The sequence below is a fragment of the Dendrobium catenatum genome, unplaced genomic scaffold, assembly GCF_001605985.2.
Source record: "Dendrobium catenatum unplaced genomic scaffold, ASM160598v2 fragScaff_scaffold_1183, whole genome shotgun sequence".
Taxonomy (NCBI): domain Eukaryota; kingdom Viridiplantae; phylum Streptophyta; class Magnoliopsida; order Asparagales; family Orchidaceae; genus Dendrobium; species Dendrobium catenatum.
The window spans coordinates 175,188-194,917 of record NW_021319645.1 but is presented as its reverse complement, the minus strand read 5'-3'; the positions used below and the strand labels follow the sequence as shown (position 1 = coordinate 194,917).

General features: G+C 40.9%; 1 protein-coding gene across 4 annotated transcripts in view; it reads right to left on the bottom strand.

The window, feature by feature from the left end:
* LOC110100162 (negative regulator of systemic acquired resistance SNI1) overlaps positions 1-19,730 on the bottom strand; it is a 66,732-nt gene that overhangs the window by 12,155 nt on the left and 34,847 nt on the right. For 2 of the 4 annotated variants that reach the window (XM_028698934.1, XM_020827589.2), the window contains one exon: positions 531-596. The exons of 1 other annotated variant lie outside the window; for it this stretch is intronic. In XM_028698934.1, coding sequence (XP_028554767.1) covers positions 531-596 — 66 coding nt within the window. Of the gene's footprint in view, positions 1-530; positions 611-19,730 lie in introns of all 4 variants that reach the window. One more of the 4 variants, XM_028698935.1, reaches the window with a different exon arrangement.

Below are 19,730 nucleotides of genomic sequence, written 5' to 3'. Positions count from 1 at the left end.
CTGCTAGAACTAGCTTGCTGAATGAGCAATCTTCATGCAGACAACAGGTAATGTGCTACAGCTTCATAATCCACCTGGCATCAATGTAGGCGGCTACATTTTAAAATATAGCACTGTTATTATTGTTGGACCACAAAACAAACAAATCATAATACAAGTAACTGAGTAACAAGACAAAAAAGGCCATAAATGATTCCATGGAGAAACCATACAATAAATGGTAGGGTGAAATATAAACTAAGAACCAAAAAGAACATGAGAAACTGCCACAAGGGAATAAGTTAATCTCTTATAAATATTACTTTCTTAAAAAGATCCTATCAATGCGACAAATAATTTCATTAAATAAATTGCAGTCAGCTTACCCTGCTCTAGTATTTCCCAAAATACAGTAAAATTATCTCCAGCTTTTCCATTTAGGTTCACCAACCACCACAAGGGCATAAGTTGCTCTCTTTTAATACTAATTGCTTTAAAAAATCCATTCAATGCACTAACTAATTAGATTAAAGATAATGTAATCAGCTTACCCTGCTGTAGTATTTCCCAAAATACAGTAAAATGATCTCCAGCTTCCACTTAGGATCTTCAAAAACCTATAAAGTATCACCTAATGTTAAAGAAGATTAGAAAAATATCATTAGTAAAGATAATAGCAAATGGAAAAGAGCAGATGATCAAGCAAAGGATTCGGAGATGTGATCGCACACTGTTGTTCCCTTAGGCCTTCTGCTAACTAGCCTATCAGCACTCTGCCCTATACCAAGAAGGTTTCCATAGCCTTATAAGCACTATTAGAGACCAGAAGGCAAGACTCCAAGGGTCACTACATAGGGGAAGCAAGCTACTGACGGGAAGCTTACTATTGGCCAGCAATCGCAGCCTAAAGAGACAAATCATGAATATCATGCTCTTCCATTCTAGGGCATTGTTGACCACAACTTCAAAAGAGCATCTACTCCTGTAGAGCAAGGCCCATCCTGTAAAAGGGGAGGATGACCTTTCGCGATGAGCAATTGAGACACTAGTTTCTTGGGCAAAGTTGTCAATAAGGCATTGAGAACAATTATATTTTCGGGTGAGAAAAATGAGGAATTTTTCTGGGAGACTTATTTAATGCTCTTTGCCACACGAGAAAAGATGGTGCCAAAGACAAATTCTGCCCTTGGGCACAACAAATTATAGCAACATGATTTTTTAAACTAAATCGGCTGGTGGCTCCTTATCTAGTATGGACTTGAAAGACCAACCTCAATAACACAAAAACGAACAATAAGCACAAGAATTTTAGTAATGAAACTACAAAGGCACACTTTAGATCATTTTAAAGTTTAAACAATGAATATTTCAGAGATGACTCCCAAAGTCTGAAAGTGGTCCTCTCAGACCATGCTCTTGACAATAACATCAACAACACCAAGCCTTCATCCCACTACATGAGGTCGGTTGCATGAATCATTTTCCTCTATTGTGTCATATTAAAAATCAAATTCTCATTTGAAACTAATTAAAAAAATGTCATTTCTAATACATTCTAACAAAGTCTTTTTAGCACTAAAAATGTCATCCAGCATCGAGTTAATCCGATCATCATCCTCATCAGTCGGACAACAAAATCAGCATAGGAAAAGCAAAACGGCCTAAAGACATACTTGACATACTCTCCTATCACCCGAATTCAAGGCAAACTTTTTTCTCAAGAAACTTACTTGCACATTTGAACAAAAAAAGGGAAAAACAAATCAACCCTGCGATAACCACATCGGACCTTCACCATATTCGGCGTTAATCCTCTCATTTGGTTAAAATACTCCACGACATACTAGGCACCCTAATGGAACCACTGTTGCATGGTCTGGCTAAGTAACAAGCGTAGCTCAACCTCTATCGAGCTTATACCGTCCCATAGAGCCGCCACTTGAGCATTCAAAGAAGTCATCACTTCCCTCAAACCAGCATCACCTGCAGCAGCAACCCCCTCTTCAACAACACCGAGCTCGCCTACACCCTTGGACTTGGTTGCTGACTTCATAGTCATTAGCCTCCCAACAATTTCGTAAAACAAAATCCGCTCTGAGGGAAAGGTGTTATAACTCAAATTTTGAAAACTGCATTTTTACATGCAAGATTCAAGAATTTATTCAGGAGTCATTATAAGCTCAAATTATAAACCGTCTTCTCCATAACATCTCTATTGTTGTGTTTTAGTTTGCCTAATTTTTTGACACTAGTGAAATTCTTTAAGAAATCGGCATCTGACCGTACAAGTGTGTGTGTGTGTGGGGGGGGGGGGGGGGAAGCGTCAAATTGTCCAGTTTTGCAAATTGATTTCAATCAATTTTTAAATAATAGTGAATGCACAAGATTTGGTGTGAAATTATAAGGTATTAAGTTAATTTGTCATAGCTTTAAAACTATGGGAGCGAGTTATGGAGCATAGGTTGCGGCGTGAATACTAATGGTCTAATGTTTCTCAAAATCAATTTTGGATTCATCGCGGTAGGCGGACTATGAAAGGTCATTAGCATTTATTAAGAGGTTTGATTGTAGCAAATTAGAGAAATTAGAGGAGGATTACTATGATATTAATTGATTTAGAAAAGATCTGATGAAGTTCAGAGAGGGCATGGGAGGGTCGTGGGGGAGGGAGAGGGGAGTCCAATAATGCTTATTTCAAATCATTAAAGCTATGTATGCAGGAGTTATACTTGTGTTCAAATCAATGGTGGATTGACTAAGTATTTCTCTATTTCGGTTGGGTATATCATCAAGGATCAGTCTTAAGCCATATCTTTTTTCTTTAAGTCATGGATGTTTCTCTACTGACATTTGCAAGAGGAAATATACCTTGGTGTTGCTTTTTCCTGGATGATATTTTTCTTGTATGAAGACTAGAGGGGAGTTGTACGGTAAACTTGAATTAATGGAGGTCACTTAAAACTAAGAGTTTTCGCTTGAGTAGATCTAAATGGAATATATGGAATGTAATTTTTAGTAATAATAGACCTAGTGAGGGGATTGTGACTTTGGGCGATCAAGTCATTAATAGAGTACAAGTTTTTAGATATCTTGGATCTATTGTTCAGAGTGATGGTGAACAGATGGGATATTATCCAGAATTCAAGTTGGATGTTAAAGTGGAGGAATGCATCGGCTTGTTATGTGATAGAAATGTACCCTCAAACTTAAGGGAAAACTCTATAAGATGGTAGTGAGGCCTGCAATGCTTTATGGTGCTGAATGTTGGCCATTAAAAGAGAAGCATAATACTAAGTTAAGTGTGGTAGAGATGAGGATGCTCAGGTGGATGAGTGAATTTACCCTTAGAGATCGGATACGAAATGAGCATATATGTGAAAAGGTTGGAGTAGCTCCAGTAGAAGATAAGATTAGAGAGAGTCGCCTTAGATGGTTTGGTCACATAAAACGGCGACCTTCCGATGACCCGGTTAGGAGAGTAGAGGTATTAGATTTGACTTATGTTAAGAAAGGTAGGGGTAGACCTAAAAAGACTTGGTTAGAAAATATTAGAAATGACCTTTCTTTATTAGATTTAAACGAGAATTTTACTTTTAATAGGACACAATGGAGAAAAAAGATTCATGTAGCCGACCCCACGTAGTGGGATAAAGGCTTGATGTTGTTGTTGTTGTTGTTGTTGTCTCTGTTGCTAAACACAATTGTAGATAGATTTCAAATTATATATGCTTTGGATGATATATAGAAAATCATGTTGAGATTCAATAGTGGTTCATTTTATATTGCAATTCAATAATGGCTCTGTGTAGTGTATAAATTGGATGTTTTATTTCAATACTTCTCTAACCAAATCCAGATATGACCAATGGGCAATGCAAGCAGCTAAAGTTCCAGGTTTAGCCCCTGTGATTAGTTCTAAGGAAATTTCTCATATTGCAGGTATAGTAGCACAGCTAGTTGGTGAGGCTCACACACGGGTTGTTAGGTACCCAATCTGATGACATGGACAGATATTTATAGAATTTCATGAGATTACAGCCTGCTAAACTTTCAGGTGTTATTAAGCCTAAAGCAGCTGAGGATTGGCTGATGAGGATAGAGAAGACTTTGGATGGGATGCATTGTCCTTTTGAGAGGAGAGTTGCATTAGCTGCATTTTTATTTGATGGCGTGGCAGAGCACTGGTGATTGGGCCTACAGAGAAAAAAGTTTCAAAGCCGTTCAAATACCCTGATTACTTGGGATGAGTTTATTAAGACATTCAGAACATGGTTTGTACCTCCATCTATTAGGAGACGGTTACAGAGCTCTTTTCTGAAGTTGATTCAGGGAAGCATATTAGTGATGCAGTATGATACAAACTTTACTGCTCTCTCTAAATATGCTCCACAATTAGTTGGCACTTATGAGGAGAAGTGTTACCGATTTCTAGAAGGGCTCCGAGATGCTTTGAGACAACCACTGTTGGCACAGGATATCACAGACTTTGCTCAGTTAGTTGAGAGGGCCAAGAGGATAGAGACTGATCTAGTAGTAGTGCAACATCGATGGACTGCAAGAAAGAAGAGATTTGGCAGTGAGATAGCTAGTAGTAGCCATTCTGGAAGAAGGGCAGGTTTGGACCTGTTGAGTTCAGAAGGAAGGGACAGACAATAGCAATTTCTTATGGATCAGATAGAAGAAGTGTTGATAGTTCTAGGGTTCAGTAATTGAGGCCCCATTATGTCAGCAGTGTGGTAGAAGGCACAGTGGTCAGTGTTAAAAAGCATTAGACAAGGGTTTTCATTGTCATCAATTTGAACATAGGATTGTTGAGTGTCCACAAGGTAATTTTGATAGATGTTTTGATTTCAAAGGCTCTGCACAGTCAATCGTGGGTAGGATGAAGGCAGTACCACCTCGACCGTATACTAAGGCTTCTAGTAGTCGAGATGTTGGTTTGGTATCATGAAGTCAACCTTCTTGAGGTTCACGAGGTGCAGGTAGTTCTGTTGCTTTGACCCCAATACATCCACGAGTTTACAGTCTGACGCAACAAGAGGCCAATGAGTCCCCAGATGTTGTGACAAGTATGGCTTATATTTCTACATATCTTTGTCGTATTTTATTCAATTCTGGTGCTAGCCATTCTTTCATGTTTGAGCAATATTTTGATTCTCTCGGTTTGTCATATGTATTATTATTTATTTCTTTGTTTGTGGTTTTGCCTATGGAAGATGAGATGGTAGCTAATAGGGTTTGTTTTTTGTGATTTGGAATTTTCTGATAGAGTTTGAAGATCCGGTTTCATTTTGCTACCTATTTTTGCATTTAATGTCATTTTGGGTATGGACTAGATGCGTCGATATGGAGCTCAGATTGATTGCTTGAAGAAGAAAGTGACCTTGTATTAAAAAGGTGAGAGTTTCATATTTCAGGGAAACAAATGTGTTCTCTCTTGTTTGATTTCTTCTCGAGAAGTAGATAGACTTTGGAGGAAAGGTAGCATAACATTTTTAGCATATGTCAGAGATGTGAGAATATCTTCTAATTCTGTGAGTAGTGCCCCTATAATTCGGGAGTTTTCATGTCTTCCTGGAGGAATTAGTGACTTTACCACCAGACAGAGAGAGAGAGTTTTGTATCGATCTCGTTCCGAGTATTAGTCTGATCTCTAAATCTTGAATAGAATGACACCTAAGGAGCTTCAGGAGTTGAAGGTTCAACTTCTGAAGTTAGTTGACAAGGGATTCATCTGCCCTAATCTGTCTCTGTGGGAAGAACATGTTCTATTTGTGAAGAAAAAGGATGTATGATGCACATGTGTATTGATTATAGGGAGTTGAACAAAGCCACTATAAAAAATAAGTATCATATGCCGAGGATTGATGATTTATTTGATCAGATGGCTAGATGTTCAGTATTTTAAAAGATTGATCTGCGATCTGATTATCATTAATTGAAGGTAAGGGCAAAGGATGTGGCGAATACTGCATTTAGTACGAAGTAAGGACATTATGAGTTTTTAGTAATGCCATTTGGAGTGACTAATGCCCCAATAGTCTTCATGGATTTGATGAACATGATTTTCAGTAAGTATCTGAATCGGTTTGTGACCGTCTTTATAGACGATATTCTGATTTATTCTACATCTGAGGAAAATGCAACGCACTTGAGGACTGCTCTGGAGATTCTAAGTCAACATCAATTATATGCTAAATTTTTTAAGTGTGAGTTCTAGCTGAGTAGCATTTTATTTCAGGGACATGTACTGAGCAGTGCATGCATTTCAGTAAATCCCTAAAAGATTCAGGCTGTTTCTAATTGGCCAAGGCCTACTACAATTTCAGAGGTTCGTAATTTCTTAGGCTTAGCTGGCTATTATCTAAAATTTGTTCACGGGTTTTCTCGTATTTCTTTGTCTTTGATGAGATTGAATCAGAAGTCAGTAGCTTTCATATAAACTCTGGAGTGTGGGGAGAGTTTTCAGTTGCTGAAGGATCATTTGACTTCTGCTCTAATTTTGGTTATTCCTTCAGGCACTAAGGGGTTCCGGGTTTTTAGTATGTGTCATTGAGAGGTTTGGGATGTGTGCTGATGCAACATAATAAAGTGATTGCTTATGCATCTTGGCAGTTGAAATCACATGACGAGAGCTATCCAACACATGATCTTGAGTTAGTTGTTGTTGTATTTGCATTGAAGATTTGGAGGCATAACGTGTCTTTACTGATCATCAGAGCTTGAAATATATTTTTACTCAGAAGGATCTAAATTTAAGGAAGAGAAGATGGTTAGAGCTGATTAAAGGTTATGATCTATATATTCAATATCAGTCTGGTAAGGCTAATGTGATAGCAGATAGTTTGAGTAGGAAGTCTTAAGGTACTTCTCTTTCGTTGCTTACTTCTGTAGACTTTCTTATACGAGATTTAGAGAAATTGGAGATATAAGTAATATCTAGTAATACAGATTCAAAATTATTAGCTCAGATGATTATTCAACCTACTTTACAGGAAAGAATTCAAGAAGCTCATAAATCAGATACAAAGTATCCGAAGTTGAGTGATCATATTCAAGCTGGTAAGAGACTTGAACTGTTTTTATATGATTATAGAGTCATTTTCTGCAAGGATAGATTATGGGTTCCTTCTATTGTTGATCTAAAAGTTGAGATCCTACATGAGGCACATTACTCGGGCTACACTATTCATCCAGGAAGTAGCAAGATGTATAGAGATTTAAGAGGTATGTTCTGATGGCCTAGATTGAAGAAGGATATAGCTGAGTTTGTTTCAAAGTGTGAGGCATGTCAGTTAGTAAAGGCAGAGCTATGGGCTCCGAAAATTTGGCCCTGGCCTCCCCGCCGCGCTGATTTGATGTTTTTTATTCGGCGAGGGAGTTTTAACGGAATAAGTTCCTGGGATAAATTTTGGAAGGCATATGGGTTTGTAGATAAGACACTACCCAGAGATTTCACCCTCATTTTGCGAGGACTTTATGATATGAGTTCTGGTCTCCTATAGGCGCAAGCTCCTATAGTTAATTACCCCTCCTGATCATGAGAGAAAACTTTTAATTAAGGCTAGTCGTCAATCAGACACGTATAGAATACGTGTTACCTGACATATAGTAACAGCAATGGGTTTAGGAATTGGAGATTTGAAAAGTTTTGATATTTAAAATAGAAATTTCATCATCTTGCACTTAAAGCGGATGGTGGGGGAATGAATATTGGACCCGATCAACATCCCATGGTTTCGTCGTCTTGAACATCGTGGTCCCTGGTCTACTTAGTCAGAGGTACTTGACCCAACCTGACAGAAGGATCCTTGTCGGCAGCCATGGGTTGCTTCGTCCAAGGGTACCTTGTAGACCTGGGATGGGTATTTGCCTAAGGGGATAAACTTGAGTTTACCTTAGCTAAGAGAGGGCTTTGTGCCCTATCGATCATATCCTATTGATTTATATCTCAAGGATTTGATGCCAATAAGGAGCGTATCGGCTCTGGCCATAACCAGTATTTCGTGGTGCCATTTGGCGGCAAAACCGCTCGGTTCAGAGGGCCCCGGGTCGTCATAACCATTTATCATGTGGTGCCATTTGGCGGCAAAACTGCCGGTTAGAGGATACGTACCACGTCCTTACTGGCATGAGACTGTTTGAGAATGGATCCTAGAGATATTTTCGACTAGGCATTAGCTCTTTATGAGCTGAAGTTATATTTGAATTTGTCCAACTTGGCAAACTGTTGTGGGGGATGAATAGATTTTGCTTTGAGTGATTGATGGATTTATTTGGAATTTTAAATATCTTGAAGTTTGGGATGGAATTTGGAAATTTTAGATTTTGAGGAGTTTGGATTTTGTGTGGACTTTTGGGAGACATTTGAAAATTGCCTGAAATTAACCCCTACAGTTAAGATCTTCAATCAACGTGGCCATCATCGGGGTGTCCATTTGTAGCTTGAACATTGTCAACTCAATCGAGCTATTGACTGAGGATCGGGTTTCGTAGGCTTCATGCCTTTATTAGTGAATTCTCTTGACTATAAGTCTTAAAGGCCTAATATGAATGTATTAAAAGTCATGGCGCATTTGACTTCATTGGGGCTGTTGTAGGAGTTCATGCATCTAGGTCTTGCAGTTTGAGTTTCCTCGTGTGCGATCCAAGTTTTGTTCTTTGCATGTGTTTGAGTCCAAGTTCAGTTTCATTCAAACTTGAATTCATCAAGTTTACAAGTCCTCACCTAATGTCGTATAGCCCGAGTTCAAGTACGAGCTTAGAGTACATGTTCAAGTTGATCTTGTTCAGAGTCTTTTGAAATCTTTGCATATATAATTGCATGCTCATATTGATTTGAATTCAATTCCAATTTGATTTCATTTTATTTTGATTTGACCTTTTAGAAGTCATTTACGTTTTGTTCAGGTTTAGGTCCACAAGTCCACTGTTCATCGTACAAGTCATCTGCTCATTTAGTTCAAGTTATGTGCATTCATGTCCAAGTATTGGTCCTCTGTATTGTTGCCCAAGTGAGATTTTATATTGTTCAAGCATTGTACACTTCAGTGAAAATTTCGGCAGCACCCCAACATATCCCCCGTTTGGGGGATATATAGGCTGGGCCTTCCCACCACGGGCGTACAAATTTTCATCCCACCACGCTACAAGAGCGTGTATGTGGCCTTCAACAGTATCCGTACCAGAACACCAGTGGCCCTCCCCACCACGCTACAAGAGCGTGTATAGGGCTTACCCACTTCGTCAAATGCCTCGCACCGGGCTCCCTCCTACCGTGCTACGAGAACGCATATAGGTGGTTCCCCGGTCCGCTACAAAAGTCGAAATGGGATTTTAGGCGATTACCAGCCTCGTCGTAGGCACCGCATCGGGTTTCCTCCCACCGTGCTACGAGAGCGCGTATAGGGGGTTTGCCGGTCCGTTGCACACGACAAGATCGAGAATTTGAGTTTTAGGTGATTACACGCCTTGTTGTAAGCGTCGCACTGGATTTCCTCCCACCGTGCTACGAGAGCGCGTATAGGCGGTTTGCCAGTCCGTTGCACAAGATGAAAACGAGAATCTGAGTTTTAGGTGATTACCCAGCTCGTTGTAGGCGTCGCATCGAATTTCCTCCCACCATGCCACGAGAGCGCGTATAGGGGGTTTGCCGGTCCATCGCAAACATCGAAAACGGGAACCTGAGTTGAGAAAGTTATACCTTGATGAATGTCGACGAGGTGGATGCTCGTGGATCGAGGCGGGCAAGAGAAACAGACCCTTCCTTTTTTTGTGTTATTATTAATTATAATAATAATTAATTAATTATAATATATAATTAATTATTAATTATTGATTAATTATAATTATAATTAGTTAATGACTAACGAGCTCCCGTCGTCATTTCTGATCCAACAGGTAGGGAATGTCGTCGAAGGAGCAAGGCCGAGCAGCCACGAATGGAGCCGTAGTAGCATCCGAACGGGAGAAAGCTGTTTCACAGTCGGCATGCTCCCGTTCTTCCGTCTGATCAAAATGTTGAAGCTTCCGCTCCAGTAGGCAGGGGTCGTCCGAGGAGCAGAGTCAGACACCAACAAAGGAGCCGGAGAAAGTTACTTCACTGCAAGCGAGCTTCCCGTTGCTGCTCACGATTAAAATGTTGTGACTTCTGATCCCGACAGGAAGGGAAAGTCGGTCGAATGAGCGAAGTCGACCAGCCACGACAAGGCCGAAGCAGCAATCAAAAGGGAGAAAGTTTCAAAGCCAGCGAGCTCCTGCGGTTGCTTCCGATCAAACTATCTTAACTTCCGATCCGACGGGAACAGGAAGTCGACAATGAGGCGAGCTCGAGCAAACGCGAGAGAGGGAGCGAGAGTAGGTGGGAGGGAGAGCGAGAGATCCAAAGAGATTGGAGAAGAGGCCGAAGGCCTCGTACCTTCAGCCTTTTAATGATCCCAGTAGATCGTGCGAGCGACATGCGGTTATGCGACTTCGGCGTGCAGGCGACATGCAAGGGGTGATTTCTACAGAGCAGGTAAGTATTTGACTTGAATTTTTTTTCTTTTACTTAACAGAGGTCAACAAATGCCCCCCAACAAATGTGGTAGGCGTCTGGAGCGAATCACGTTTGTTGTATGTTGATTGACCATGTGGATCTCTAGATATTTACTCTAGATGTCACACTAGGGTTCTTGTTGAGTTGATCTCCAAAGATTTGCTTGGATGTCACACTAAGATTTTCTTTTAGTGGATCTCCAAATTTTTATTTGGATGTCACACTAATCTTCTTTCTCCACTGCTCTTTTAGATGTATCCATAAATGGTTGATATATTGTCTTTATAGATTGACGCTAGTGGATAGCATATGCTCAAGATTCTTCCACCATCTGATTGTATCTTGATGGAATTTTAAATATTTATTTGGGGATCTCGGCATGCAGCGCAATGTCGACCCAAATAAATATTTAAAATGCCCCGTCTTTAGGGACATTTGTAGACGTCATCTAAGGTACTCATTCTGCGACTTTAGCTAGAAGCCTAGAACCCTAAGATTTTGATTTCTTCTGCCCTGTGCTTTGCGCTGCGGACATTGATGAAGGATTATCTGATTTGTCTTTACTGATTTGTCAGAAGATTTGTATGTCTTCTGCCATTTGCTTCTAGCTTTGGCGGGCTTGATGAAGGGGTAGATGCCGATGACATAAACCCCTAAGTTTGTACTAGGTCAGTGGCACAGAGTCATCGGTCAAGAGCTTTGTGCATAACAGACTTGTTGATGACAAAATCCACTTACTTCAACCATATGCTTTTCATGAATTTTGGGATAATTTTCTTCGGTCCTTTGCTTTATGCTTTGACAGACTTGTTAAAGAAAAGTTCTTTCGATCCTCGATTTGTGCTTTGCCGATTTATTGAAGGATTTGCATGTTCTGGATTCAGTTCATAGTACCAAATGTAAGGAGTATCTTAATCCTTAACCACTCGAGGAGACTTTGATCCGAGTCACTTGAGTTTATCAGATCGGGAGAGCCGAGATTTGACAGCTCTTCGTCCTCTGGTTGCTGAGATGGGGGTTCCTCTACTACGGCCTTTCTTATGGTTTGTTGAGTAGACGGAGCTGCCAGCAATCCGACCATATTTGGGCTTGTTGGATCCGACCTCATACACCCATTCAGACTTCAGACTTGAGCTATGAGAATTGTGCTTTCCAACGCTGATTTTGCTGAAGTTGGCAGATTTGGAATTATCCTTTGTGGTTGAAGATTTTCGAGCCTACGAGCATTCGATGGTTGTTCGAGACTCATCCTTCCACTGGAACTTTGATTCTCTAATCATTTAGGAGAACTTAGTAGACTACGATAACTTGAACTGGTCGAGTCAAATTGGCCTTCGTTCTTCCTACAGTCCCTACTGACGGGTTGACGAAGTGGGGGTTCCGCTACTACGGCCTTTCTTATGGCTTGTTGAGTAGACAGAGCTGCCAGTGATCCAGCCATATTTAGGCTTGTTGGATCCGACTTTTTACACCTATTCGAACCTTAAGCTTCAGACTGTTGAAAGACTTCAAACTTTTTCGGCTCAATTTGTAGGAGTGTGTAGTTGCAATAGTCTCTTTCATGACCTTTGAACATTGATTTGTTGGAGAATATGATGTCTCTAATTTTTGAAAGATCACCTGCATATACTTTGGAAAACAAGTATATTGTATTATTTAGCACAAAAGAACATTGAATTGATAATTTTAAATATTTATTCGGGGATCTCGGCATGATGCACGATGTTGACCCGAATAAATATTTAAAATGCCCCTTGTCTCGTAGGGACCCTTTAGAGAAGAATAATTTTTTTTGAAATTTTAGATATTTATTTGGGGATCTAAGCATGCAGCGCGATGTCGACCCAAATAAATATTTAAAATGCACCCAGTCTGTGAGGGATTTTGAAATGTATTCTCATAACATGAGAATTTCAAAATATAGAATGTATGTGCTAACTAATATGTATGAAAGTATGATACACTAATCATGGCATTTTATGGCAGCTTACTTTCTTTGAAGTAGTCAATGAAAGGCTGCCTCCAGTCATCTTCTTCCTCGACATCTAGGCAATGCCACCATAATTATGAAGCTTGACTAGCCTTGCGTCTTTTCTTAGGAATTTGTTGTTCTTCAGGTTGGTCTTCAAGATCAACTAGTTGGGGAGGTTGAGGATCAACCGAGGTTGTATCTTGCTGGCTTGAATTTGGTATTCCCTCTGCCTGCCGGAATTGTAATAATGCTGGCTCTAAGATCCGATGATAGTGCATCATGATTATCAAAGGCCATTCGTCATCCATATTCGCCATTTCTTTAGCCAATTTGGCAAGACAATCAGCTTTGTTATTTGACCTCGAGAGACTTGAGTTAGTTTGACGACTGAAATTTGCTTCATAAGCTCAAGGACTCGTCGATGATAACAGGCCAACTCGAACTTGGTGATTTTGTAAACTCCCAATACTTGGTTTACAACGAGTTGAAAATCGCCAAAGATTTGGATGTTTTGAATTCTAACATCGATTGCAATTTTCAATCCTGCTATTAAAGCTTCGTATTCGCCTTCATTATTGGTCCGAGGTTCAATCAAGCTAAATGAGAACCTCAGTATGCCTCCCTCGAGTGCTAGAAAAATGATTCCAATTCCAGCTTGAGCTTTTTCTAGATTTGGAGACCGAGCATGCTTACTTGATGATGCTCCATCAAAACACATCTCCCATGCTCATAGCATCTCCTCTTCAACATTCATGATCTGTTCGTCAGGTGGATCGTCATTGAGCGGCGAATCTGCAGTGATAGGATGTACAGTGAGGAAATCTGCCAACATCTGCCCTTTCACTGCTTTCTGTGGAACATATGTGATATCAAATTGTAGCAATATCACTGCCCACCTTGCCAAACGACCTGTCAACGCTGATCTTGTCATCAAGAACTTCAGCAGATCGATTTTTAATATCAAGGTGATTTTGTGAGACAGCATATAATGGCGGAGCTTCTGAACTGCGAAAATCAGAGCCAAGCAATGCTTCTCAATTGGAGAGTAGCGGATCTCTGCTCCAATCAACCTCCGGCTAATGTAATAGAGCGCATTTTCTTTGTCTTCCTTATTATGCTGGGCTAATAGTGCTCCGATGGACTCTTCTAGTGCTGCCTTGTACAGTATGAGAGGCTTCCCAGGAATTGGCGCCGCAAGAATAGGCGGATTTAACAAGTATCTTTTAATACTGTCGAATGCTTCTTAACACTCTTCGTCCCATTTAAAGCGTATGTCTTTTTTTATTAGCTTTGAAAATGGCTAGCACCTAACCAACAGGTTCGATATGAATCGTCGAATGAAAGCCAGTTGCCCTTGTAGGGAGCGAGGTTGTCGAAGATTCTTTGAAGGTGGCATCTCCATGATTGCCTTGATCTTGTTAGGGTCGACTTCAATGCCTCGATGTCAAGAGAATTCAGCTTAACAACGTACCCCAGGAATTTGCCGGAGGAGACTCCGAATGCACATTTGAGAGTGTCATCTTCAAATCATACTTCCTGATCCTCTCGAATACGATTCTTAAGTCATCTAGATGGTCTTTTCGATTCGTACTCTTAATGACCAAGTCATCTACATAGCATTCGACCTTCTGATGAATCAAATCATCAAATATACGAGTCATCGCCCGCTGGTAGGTGGCACCAGCATTCTTCAGGCCGAAGGGCATGACTGTGTAGCAGAATATGCCTATAGGCGTTCTGAATGATGTATGTTTTTCATCTTCAAGTGTCATTTTTATTTGATTGTAACCTGACGATCCATCCATGAAGGAGAACATATCGTATTTGGAAGTATTATCAACTAGAAGCTCTGATACTGGAAGCGTTGTTGAGATCCCTGAAGTCGATGCAGATACGAATCTGACCATTCTTCTTCTTTACTGGGACTATATTGGCAATCCAATCGGCATACTTTTCTTCTCAGATGAAACCTGCTTCTATAAGCTTCTTTGTTTCTGCAATCATCTGCTCTTCAATCTGCAATCTCATTCTTCTTGGAGCTTGCTTGACTAGTGCTACATCCGGCTTGATGGCTAACTTATGAACTGCCACATCAAGGGATAAGCCCGGCATCTCAACATATGTCCAGGCAAAGCAATCCCTGAATTCACAAAAGAACTTCACTTCTTCTACTTGACCTCTGGCAGAAGAGAGCTAATGAAGGTTGGGCGAAGGTCTTCTTCAGTTCCCAAGTTGACTTCTTTTAGCTCATCTATAGTTGCTGCCTGTCCACCATCTTCCAGTTTTTCTAGTGCAGGCTTGGCTTCCACGGATTGATCATCATAAGCATTAGCTTCATATATCTCATCTTCATCATTATCGGATTTGACTTCTCCGCACTTGATTGATCGACAAGTCTCCTTCCGGAGGTATTTTCATTTGATGAATCTGATACCTTTATAGGCATCTATATTCTTCCATCATAATAGACGTGGATTCCTTCCATACCATAGGCCCAAGCTTGTACGAAGTTATCGTTTGGTGGTAAGAATATTGATTTACTTTAATATCATTCTCTGAATATTTTTGGTATTGAACTTAGGTAGCCTCGTAGATAACAACTCTTCAGAATCGATGAGCATACAACACCATTCATTATTCTCCTCTTCGAATATTCTCGTGGAATACAATACATTTCCAGGTGTTGTCCCCTTCTTCAGAGGAGGCAGATAAAGAGTGGAAAGTTCTTTAATCTTATGCACCTCACGTGAAATGATTTCCTTGAAGTGTTATAGGGGGATACGTGTGACTACGGGTATGCTATCTGAGATTGACAGGGTGCTTATTCTTCTGGAGAATACATCCTGCACCCTATTCATATAGATATAATCGTAATCATAATCATCGTTTGAAAATTCAACCTCCTTACTCCATTCGTTTATGGACTGACATGCTTTTTGAGATTTTGTAGGGGTGATATCATCTTCATTTGTATCACTCCCTATGTGAGGTATATATTTCTTTTCTTTGGGAATGATCAGTGTCTTAAAAAGAGTCGGCACTACCTTCTTTCTCCCCACTTGTTTTTTCTCACCTTCCAGATAAGGTCGCTTTGCAGTCTTTGAATTTGATGCTTTAGCCCCAAGAGAACTCGAAGACTTTTGCTTCTTTGGCATGAAGTATTGTGCATCTTCATAAATTGTTGCTTCATGAACTGTGAAGGGCTGAATGTCACAATAGATCCTGAATTCTTCTCATTCCTTAAGATATTTCATACACTGATGTAATGTTAAGGAGACGACGCCATATTTTTGCAGCCAGGGGCGATCTAATAGCGCCTTGAACGAGGTGTCCGCATCAATCACATGAAATTTAACTTCTGTGTGAAATTCCCCAAATACAAGAGGGAGCATAAACGAACAAAGGGTTTTCTGTCCTTTCTCGTTGAAGCTATGCACCATCAACTTATCTTGTTCAATATGTTTCACATCGAGGCACAATGATCTCAATGCTTTAAGGCTCATGAGATTTATGGAAGATCCGAGATAGATCAAAATCCGACAGATCATCATACCTTCGCTCTCTGCCGTAAAATATAAATGGCGATTGTGATCTGTCGTTCCAAGCATCATATCATCCTCAGCAAAGGTAATGATCAGCTCATTCCGAGCTTGCAAGACCTCAGTCAAGTTGTGTTCGGCAAAATACACTTCATAACTTTTAGGATCCCAGAGAGCTTTGATCAAAGTCTTCCGAAAGACTTTGGACATCACAAGGGCATCGTATATGCTGAGTTGCGCCGGGATCTTCCTAAAGTGGCATAAGATATTGTAATATATCCCCTTGGCTGAAGTATTCTTTTTCTTAGGATCTTCAGGGATAATATCATCATTGATAATTATCTCTTTTCCCTTATCTTTGTTAGAAATTCCCTTTTTTGGTGGAGGTGACAGTACCTTGTCACTTTCAATTGCACTTGGGCCACCTCATCTAATTCAAACTTATTTGATGAAGCATTCTCCTCAGATTCAGCCATTGTGGCATCTGGGGATCCACATGTAGACTCGGAATCATCTCCCAGTTTAACCTGCTTCATTTGCGACGCTACGCTTGGATCTGAATCTTCATCATTTGGAAATAATAAATCATCTGAACTGAATTCCATTGACGACACCATTAGATAGAACTCAGGGGTCGCTTCTTCTGCGTATTTCTCCCTTTTTGTTATCTTTGATGTTGCTGAAATGACTCGATATTTCTTTGAACTGTTCGTACAGGATGATATGATTATCGTTATGGATGATAAAGTCAGCATCACGCTGCGGACCGCCGAAGTGCCGAAGCCGAACCAACCGCGTCGTGCGAAGTCGCGAACCCGCACCGCTGCCCGCGATAACGGGTCGTGACGGGTTGGCCCGAACCTGAAGCGGGTCGGGTTCGGGTCCAGGATTTTGACATGTTTGCCTACCCGGGTCGGGTTAGGGTCGACCCGATAGAACCCGGGTCAATTTCGGATTTGACCTGAACCCGACCCGTGACCCGAAATTGACACCCCTAATCAATAGCCTTTTGAGTTTCAGTCTTCTTCGCCTCAAGCTTCTTCAATTTGGCTTTCTTCTTGGAAAACTTTGACTTTAACTTTCCAGACTTTAATAAGCTAGCTTGGCTAGATTGTTGTTTGGAGGTGGATGCATGTGACTTTAAATTCAGTATTGGCTCAGTAGGAGACTTCCACTTGACACCCGGAACTCCTAAGTTGTCTTTAGGCGGATGTTTCAGCATTTTATTTGTCTTCTTGGAGATCACAGTTTCTCATTGCTCTTTTTGAATAGGTTTTTTTGTTGTTTCTTTAGGCGGGAGTACGGAAGAGGACGTGACTACCCGGGTGGATTCCTTTCTAAGACAAACTAGCACATTATCTAATAATGTCAATTCTCCCCTCTTGTACATCTTTTCCAACCAATCTTTAAAGACAACAATCTTCAATTGGATGACTAACTACCCGATGATATGGGCAATAGTTTGGATCGTCACTGTGTTTGGACTCTTCAATTCTTTTATATTCTAGCAATTCCATGACAGACTTGAGTGCTTGTCGGAACAGTTTAGCGACACTATCCCTCCTAAATGAATATTATTTATTCATTTTCTCCTTGAGGGAGGGGAAGGTTCTATCATCAGTTCCCGTGATTTGCCTCTGGCGCTCTCCTCCATCGGGAAAGGCTCGAGGTTTATCATTTCCTCCAAGAATCAGCTTTGGTTGAGGATTTGGATTGTAAGCCTGTTTTGGTTTTTCTTCATATTGCATTGGCTATTTTCCTTTGTCTATATTATATACTGCCCTTTTATCTTTATCAGGTCTGGGAGGGAATGCGGAATAGACCTCATTCTTCTTGGCATCAGGTGCCTTGTCCTTTTTAGGTCTGTCGAAGAGGCTTTCAGATTTTGACAAATTCAACTTCTCAAACTTTGTCACCCTATCCAACAGATCTTGGAAGGTCATAATAGAAGCAATGCATAAGAAGGGCTGCATTTTGACATCAATGTTTCCCATCAATAGTTGAACTGCATGTTCTTCTTCTAACTGTTGCTCGCACTTCATACTGAGATTACGCCAGCGTGTTATACATTTCGTCACTGACTCATCTTTTCTCCTTTTATCTAGAGCAAGATCAGTGATAGTAGTCTTCTCTGTTGCACTGGAAAATCTTTTCACGAACAAGACCTCAAACTCAGCAAAGGTTTTTAGTGAATCATTTGGCAGCTCAGCGTACCATTCGAAAGCAGTTCCACTCAAGCTGTTCACGAATTGTCGGAATAACAAAGCACCATTGCCTTCCGTGTTCCCACAGGTTGCTTTGAACTGCGCGAGGTGTTGTCTGGGATTTTTATTGCCATCAAATATATTGAATTTGGGCACAGAATATCCCTTTGGATACAGCACCTGATCGTACTCTGCTGGGTACGAGCAACCTTTGCCTACTAATTTCTCTGCTTGTTCAGCAGCTATAATGGCTTTAATCTTTTCACTGATTAAGCCTTCAAGCTGTGTTGCAGTTACAGCTTCAGAGGCGCTCGCCACATTTTGTGGATTACGCTAGCGGGTAGGATCATCAATTTCTTTGCCACCTTCAGGTACACCTTTCACTCTTGGGGCTTGCGGCGCTTGGAGATTTTGAGGATTTGCTGGAACATTATTCACAGCTTAGTTGATAGGCTGAGCCGGTGCATGACCCACAGAAGTTGTCTTCTGCATCATCTCCATCATAGCCGTCATCATCTCAGTCATTTTGTCATTTAACTGTGAGATTTTTTTATCTTTCTTTCGCATCTGTCGCCTCATCTGATTTCTCATTTCAACGAGTGTGATGTCTTCGCCAGCGAAGGGATTTTCTCTGACCTCTTCTTCTTCTTCTCCTTCTAAGAAGCGAGCACTTCGGCTGGCAATGGATCTAGCCCTATAGCGACGTCGATAAACACAGACACGGGGCTGTGATTGCTGGTCATCTTCATCTTCTTCATCTTTAACATCAATATGGCTGACCATATGAATCACCTCGATCTCCATGGTGTCTTTATCACCATATTCTTTTTCATCTTCTTCTTGTACCTGAATTTCTGAGCGGCGACGCCACTGAATTTCAGGTTCTTGGCTTGGGATGATTACTTCTTCGATCTGCGGACTGCGGTCAAAATGAACTTCTCCAGCTGAAGTAGGTGAATAACGGGATCTCCTGGAGGACTCTCCAGGATGTCGACCGTCACTATAATTGTCATTATGGGCCTTCTTTTGGACCCATCTCTGACGAGTTCTATTAGCAGGGGCGGATCTCCGGGAAGCCGCACCGGATGTCACACCCGATCTATCTTTTTCTTCAAAGATCCTTTCTTTTCGAGGCTTTGGCCTCCAAACTTATTTGCCTTTCTGCAAGGCACTTTCGGCGACGGATTCTTGGATCTGGGGTCCACGTGTCACGCCCCGATGTGCTATTTCTTCGTTCGGCTATCACGACAGATGAAAGCCTCTCCCTTGGAGGGGTTCCTCAAGCCTCAAAGTGATGTGGACATCGACCAGAGGTTCAGACATGTGTATCGCCGTAGACAGCGCAGATCGACGGCCGAGATTCAGAGTTTATATTTCTAGCTATTTATGTATTTCTTTTATGCATTGTTCTTTTACTTCCTATTGTACCCTTGGTCTAAGTTGAGTCATGAGTGTAGCCCTGAGGGCAAGAGAGTCATTGTATTTTCTTTTTTTTTTGG